This window comes from Ostrea edulis, chromosome 2 (genome assembly GCF_947568905.1).
Source record: "Ostrea edulis chromosome 2, xbOstEdul1.1, whole genome shotgun sequence".
NCBI lineage: Eukaryota > Metazoa > Mollusca > Bivalvia > Ostreida > Ostreidae > Ostrea > Ostrea edulis.
Genome location: NC_079165.1, coordinates 107,407,143 through 107,414,825, shown reverse-complemented (window position 1 = coordinate 107,414,825; position 7,683 = coordinate 107,407,143). Strand labels below are relative to the sequence as shown.

The 7,683-nt window shown below is 35.1% G+C and overlaps 1 protein-coding gene across 1 annotated transcript in view; it reads right to left on the bottom strand.

The window, feature by feature from the left end:
- Positions 1 to 6,368: 6,368 nt before the first annotated feature.
- Positions 6,369 to 7,683, bottom strand: part of LOC125681578 (mucin-2-like) — a 2,056-nt gene continuing 741 nt past the window's right edge. The window contains exon 2 of the mRNA XM_048921732.2: positions 6,369 to 7,538. Coding sequence (XP_048777689.2) covers positions 6,574 to 7,538 — 965 coding nt within the window. The 3' untranslated portion in view covers positions 6,369 to 6,573. The remainder of the gene's footprint in view (positions 7,539 to 7,683) is intronic.

The window sequence follows — 7,683 nt, the reverse complement described above, 5'->3', positions numbered from 1 at the left end:
TTAACTTAAAACTTTCTTTCATATTTTGAACACTTGAAAGTTACATCAATTTTCACACACTAAGTTATTAAATATCTGGACTGTAAAATAGGATTTGATTCTGTGTTCCCTCAATTTTGGTTACCATATCCGGTCGCGGTAGGCGTTGGCACGGTAGAGAACCCTCACTGCTAGGTGTTTATGTATCTCAACTGATTCGACACGCGAGACCATGTTCTGCGTATGATCTTTCGTTTTTAAAATCGAAACAAGCTACTGACCAATAAATCGATGTTGCAGGGGTTTCAACTCATTTGAAGTCAGTATTTCGCAAATTTTATGGTCCTCCTAATGTTCTTCTTTGCAATTACAACCTGTCGTTCGACTGCTCTCTGACGTGTATATCTTGACCAGGTAAACGGAGTTATCCGTAGTCAAACTAGGTGTGCCAAGAACGGCCTAACAATCGTTATGAAACATGTCAGACAGCACTTGACCCAATGATAGGTTTTATAGGCAAAATAGATCGTTATAACGACCATAGAATTTGCAAAATGCTGACTTTAAACGAGACTGTTGGAACCCTTGCACCATCAACTTCTTTGTCAGTAGCCTGATTCTATTTAAAACTGACCATAAGCAGAACAAGATACATTGCTCGATCGATTTAATGTTCTACAAATCCCTATTCTTGCTCCTTATGAGAATAGCAACATCTGTGAATTAGAAACTTTAAACGTACTGTGCCACAACATATGCCAGAAGTGGTGTAAATCAAATGTGGATTCTAAAACAATCTAAATAGCGTTTAGGAAATTTCAAATTCCAAAACTTTTCTCAGATCAGCAATATTAAAATGCATGACTTTTCAACACTTTACACGAACAATCCTCACGATAAATTAAAGACTAGACCTTTTGACATCATAGACAGTTGCTTCGTCAACAAAAATGGAAATATTCCTATCTAGAGATCAGTCATCCAAAATTACTCTGTTAAAAACCACTCTGATTCCAAAATTGAAATAAAAAATATGTTGTAGTTTCTCATTGACAATATCTTCGTAGTCTTTGGTAATCAGGTCTTCCAACAGTCTGTTGGAATTCCCATGGACACGAATTGTGCTCCTTTGTTAACTGACCTGTTTTATAATCTTATGATGCATATTTTATTCAAAAGCTTCTACATGAGAAGACCAAAAAAAAAAAAAAAAAAAAACTCTCTTGCTGTGGCCTTCTATTCGACATTTAGATATATCGACGACGTTTGGCGCGGATTCGAATCCTGCTCGCGCCGGTAAGTGAGAAAGTTTCCCAGTGTACTTTTGGAAGGTCGGTACATTGTATCTGGGTTCTCTCTTCTACCAATAAAGACTGGGCGCCACCATATAACTGAAAAATTGTTGAGTATGGCGGAAACATTAATCAATCAATCAATATCTATTAACAATACTGGTAATGTAAAACTTATAAGGTACCAATTTTGATGCACCAGATGCGCATTTCGACAAATAATGTCTCTTCAGTGATGCTCAACCGAAATCTTTGAAATCCGAAATAACTATGAATATAGCCAAAAACAGCGTGCCAAAAAAGTGGAGCCAAATTCGTCCAAGGATAAAAGCTATGCATGAGGGAGATAATCCTTAATTTTGAAATGAATTTCTAAATTTTATAACAGCAATTAAATATACATCCGTATTTTCAAGCTAGTAACGAAGTACTTAGCTACTGGGCTGTAGAGACCCTCGGGGACTAACAGTCCACCAGCAGAGGCCTCGACCCAGGGGTCATAATGTAAAATTATACGGTACCAATTTTGATGCACCAGATGCGCATTTCGACAAATAATGTCTCTTCAGTGATGCTCAACCGAAATGTTTGAAATCCGAAATCATTTTCATTCAGATGTCGATTCTATATATCCCTGTGAACTCAGACAGAGTCGTTCACTTCTGCTTCATATTCAGATACATGTATTTTATTGAAAATGAATATCAACGACAAACTAACAACTGGACTTCACGACAAATGGGATGATCTTAGCCTCTCCATCGCCAACTTCCCATATTTATGTACATGTGGCAATATTCCAGTATCACCTGCATATGGTGTTTATTTTTTTCAACTGATTCGATACGCAAGAGCTGGGTCTGCTAGATACGAATATTTCCCTTTTCCAATTGTGTTGGGGAAACAACAGTCCATGACATCAAAAAGTCGAGTGTTTGAAGAATGGTCGTGTGAAATGTTGAAAATGTTGAAAAGTCATACTTTTTGATGTTCTGTTGTTCAGATAAGAAAACAGTATAATTGAAGGAACTTTGATATGAGGATTAAGAAGCATGTGATCTGAGTAGGTGTGAAATAAGATACAATATACTGATTGTATTTATGTACATGCAGTGGGCATTTTCCATTTTTAGAGGACATATAAATTAACTTAACCTGGAGGTGCAAACTAGGCATCTTCCTCACACTCGGTGGGAAAGAGTTTTTGTCACTTTTGTAACAGAATCTTAATTTTATGAATAACGCGTTTTTGAAGCATTTTGTTTCAGCATGAACAAGCCTTTTTTAAAACCATTAATATTCTGCTCCGTCAGTCGTTCTGATAAGAAAAAAAAGACAATTAATGTAAATAATGTAATTAAAGAGCCATTGTCCGTTGATACTTGTGATGTGAATTTCTAACGAAGACTGAGATGAAAAACTGGACAGTGTCAGCCTGTGATACAAAACTTTCAATTACAACAGTTACGTGGTTGTTACTCATACTTAAAGTATTTTAGATGAGTAAACTAGACCTTGTAGCAAACGTTTGTTAAGATTGACATCTGCATTGAGAGAAATGTAATTAGGAAAACTAAAAGGATGTTGTAATTTTTCGAGGATCCTCAGATGATAGTACCATATTGTTTCTCGGCACATTTGGTTTGTCCTTGGTGTAATCACTATCTGCATAGATGATATAATAGTAAATTGTTGGCAATGGCAAACATATTGCCACGAAGATATTTGACCGATGTGTTAAGTTGATGGAGAAAATATATATATGCCATTTGAATAGTTTAAAAACATAATTAAAAGAATGAAATTAATATTTTAAAAAATTAGAATTAAAATAAATGGCTCTCATGGTGTCGCATTAATTATTAGGTAAGCGGCATTCTCTTATTAAAACCTGACGATCCAGTGTAGCCCTTAATTCTAGGTTTCCTTTCGCTTTTCTTCATCTAAAAAGTTTTAGATATTGACTCCTTCATTACTTGCTTCTTCTTGAAAACTAAATTATCGATAATGATTTTAATCAAATTTATCCTTATCATCGATATGGTAATATAATATTAAGCGTTATAACTAAAATCGCACTTTTCAATGTGTAGCTTTTGCATAGGATTTGTTTTTGTATCATTTTCGTCACTTTCAAAATCTAAATGAATATTTGGAATTGATATATGAACTACATGTATATCCATGCCATTGTGCGTGTGATTTGATTTCAGATTTTACTCACAAACTTATTAAATCGATTTCTGCGATGCAGATGTACAATTTTTATCGTTCATGTTAAGGAAAACTAACTGCACATACTTTAAAAAGAAAAACAAAACCCACGATTTCTAATCAAATGAACCACAAGCAAGTATATGTGGATCATATAAATTTGCAATATGCAAAAACATTGACCTAGTTTAAAATTTTGACAAAAATATTAAAAGCATTAATTTTATAGAATAACTCAACTAACCATGAACATACTATAATTTCATAGAAAATCTTCTGATCAAGCCTGGCGACAAAGGGAAATAATTACGTATATTTAACCGTGAACATAAACGATCACAATCAATGAAAACTAACCTTAACCTACAATAGATTTATATATTTTCAACGTGTGTAGTTTCTCTGAAAACAATTAATGTCCTTCATCGGCATCATTTCTACCTTTATGTCTGGTTTTCACTAGCACTGTTGCATGCTAATTAAAGTTTTGTTTACTTTTATGAAAATAACATTTACATGCATAACAATGATAAGTATTATTTGGGTTATGGGCAAGGGAATTCAAACAAAAGATTTTAGAGAAAGTTTAAATTAAATTTTAAAGAACGGGGAGGAGCTTTGTAACTTTGACCCAAGTTGTAGTTGTATACTGACCTTTTTTAATTCCGGAATTTTCCTAGACCATAAATAGTTGTGACAATATTATGCTTTTGATTCTTAACCATAATAGTAATAATTAATAACAGCTGAGGTGAAAGGCGTTCAGAAGAAAATGATTGCAATTTCCGTCTTTTTTGTCTCTTTTTTTAACAATATGTTTGACACAAGAATTTTTAGACATCAGAATTATCATGCTGTAATCACGCCAGTTCCATAAACATGCGTTATAACGATGAGAGTATTATTCTTTGTTTTCATTTGTTGCATGGTAAATTTCGTTTAATAGGTTACGTACCTCTATAACCACTACTCCTTAAATATGACAATGGTTAAATCTATTATTAAACTGGTACTGAATATTGAAAGAAGAAATCGGGTACGCTAACCTTTAGAATTTTTTTATAATACTAAGAAAGTCATATGCTGACCTTCAATCAGGGTTTTATGGTAAAAAGGTCTAATAGAATATCTGCGCTGGTCCTCAGATAAAAGTTTGATAAGTATTGCCTTGTTTCAGTATTTCATCCAGGTAGGAAATAAATAAGAAAAACAATCCAGTAGATTTGAAAGCTTTAGATAAGATAACGCATCAGATTTCACAAATACACTTGTACATATATGATATCAAAAGCTTATTCATAAAACGAGTTGTCTGGTGAAGGAAATTACAAATCATATTTGTGAAAAATGTCTTTCAAGGCTACGAGTTTATTTTGAAATATTTCTTTGTCTTTTACTTTTAATTTCAATTTGATTTATCAAAAGGAAATGTTTTATTTTTCTTTGACAAGGACATCGTTACCATCGGACAGCATCATCACTATCCTTGTAAGGCAAGACATCATCCTTACAACTGGCCGTGGTAGCTCAGTGGTAGAACGTTCGCTTCGTAACCGGGGTGGTGTGAGTTCTAGCCCCGTGCATGGCTGTGTCAAACCTATGACGCTAGCATAGGTAGTGATTGCTCCTATGCCAAACGCTCGGCATTTAGAAGTGAGAGTCACGGTTCTTTCGGATAAGACCTTAAAAACGGAGGTCCCGTGTCGTGGCAGGCGTTGACAAATTAGAGAACCCTCATTGCTAAGGCCCTGAGCGCTAAGCATAGGTCTAAATTTGTGGTACTTCACATACAGCTGGTAACGTCTCAATATGAGTGAAAAATTCACGACAGGGCGTAAAACAAACAATCAATCAAACCCCATCCATACAATCGAAGAACACCATCGTCATCATCATCGTCGGAGGATCTCATCGTCACACATGAAGGTATCATCGATACTTTGATAGCATAGAAAGGTTACCCTCGGAAGTCATAATCCTTACAATTGGACATCACCATTACATTCGGAAAACATTGTCGTAACTACCAGAGGACATAATCGTTACCATCGTGAGACATCAACGATATCACCAGAAAGCATCGGGAGACATCATTGATATCATTCTTTATTTCATAGAAACATCGTTACCATCGTCGGGCATCATCGTTACCATCGATCAATATCATTTGGCGTATTATCAAAGTAAATTTTTACATAATATCCCGACTCTCTCGTTGTCATTGTGATTTGCAAATCGCCCTAACTACTAAGTATTCCGGAGGAATTATGATCATTCAAATACTTGGTAGACAAAAATTCAATAGTCTAAATATAGAAGTTTTAATTATTTATAGAGATAGTCAAACCTCTTATTTCTGGATTCACAAGAAATTCTGATAAACTACACATTCGTCGCTGTCCTATTGTTATGAAATGATAAGTAATGTTTCTGTAAGATAAAGTTTTGAACGGCATAGATTTTCATTAGGTGTATAAAACCCCTCCAAGGTAAAAGAAAATTAAAGATATATACTTTATATATCTAAGTACATATATATTTACTTTACAAGTAAAGGTATTTTTCAAAAAAATATATAATAAAGATTTAAATCAAACGGGAATATATTAGCTTAACGATAAAGTCGCAGAAAATATATGGGATTTTCCTCAGATACCGTACATTTCCTAAGGTCAGGACCACATGTATCGTTACGCCTGGAGTGTATTCATTAATACGTGGTTTAATTATGCTATGTTTTGGTTAGCCAATCATTATTTCAAACCACAGCAGATCCCTCAACTAATGATTAAAGAAAAAATTAAAACCACACGTTAAAGAAGAAAATGTTAACTAGGTCATCACTTAGAGCCATGTTACACAAATAATAAAAAATTCTTTTGATATTTTTATGGTAAGATTTTTTTTATTTTATTCATAAATTAACAATACTTTGGATAAATAAAAGCAACAGCTGGATTTCGTTTGGGATAATACATAAAGCTAAAGCGAAATTCCCCGTGACCGCTCGGAGGAGTGACGGGAACTTGAGTCCACATAATGCATCAAGATATTCATTAAAATTACATGTCTAAAAACCAATTTCCTGCTATAAGGAGACTGGTTTTGGTGGAATCATACAGTTCTTTTTCTCGCAGTATTCTTTCCACTGGTGTCCAAATGTCGCACATATTTTGCAGAACACTTCACTTACATTGCGCACAATATTCACAAGGGGTTTAGGTCCGTCCACTACACTCGGTGTAACAATTGTTCTAGTCGGTTTTAAAGTAGAAGTTGTTTCTGCAGAAGTGGCTGCTGTGCTTATTATTGTGGTAGTGTCAGTTCTGGTGACTTTGTTGTCCGTAGTTGTGGCAATGCTGTCAGTAATTGAAAGCGGGGGTTGTGTTGTAGTTTTTCTTTGAGCTTTATGAAACACTAAGTAATTATTAAAGACTCTTAATATAAGACTCCCGCTAGGGGAGACTAAGGACGTGTCCACGTGTTGTGTAGGCACGTCCCTGTGTAACTTGGTGGCATTTTTAGAACTGTCAATTCTTTGGATTCCATTCATACCGACTGAATTCACCGGCCGAACTGCTGGTAATTGATTTGATGTGGTTTGAACGGTCTTTGTTGGCTCTTTATTGGCTAGAAATTTAAGTCTAGGAAAAGCAGTGATTGAAAGAGCGAATATAGGAATTAATGTGGTCGGCAATTTAAAGATAGGGATTTCAGTGGATGGTATCGTTGTAGTAGTAGACGGTTGAGGGGCCGGTGTTGTGGTAATAGACCCTTGAATGACCGGTGCTGTAGTGGTAGACCCTTGAAGGGCCGGTGAATTTTCGGGAGACTGTTTCCTTTGCACAATGATGTTTTGTTGTCTGACCATATTAAGATTCCGCGGAAAATTGCCTTGGAGAAACTGCATTAAACGTCCAACTTTGTCGTTCTGTTGATTTGACCAGAAAGGACGATTCAACCGGCTCAACCGGAAATGAGGACTGATTCGCCGCGAGATGGGGATAGAAGAATGGTTTCTCTTCACTCTTCCTGGGCCATGTGGAGGTAACTCTGAAATAGAAGTAAATATCATAGTTATTATTTAATAATAAATCATTTAATAAAACTTTGCACGTAGTAATAATCATTTTGACCATCTAGCATTAATTCAAAGTTTACTTTTCCATGTTTAATTGTAAAACAGGCATCTATAGTG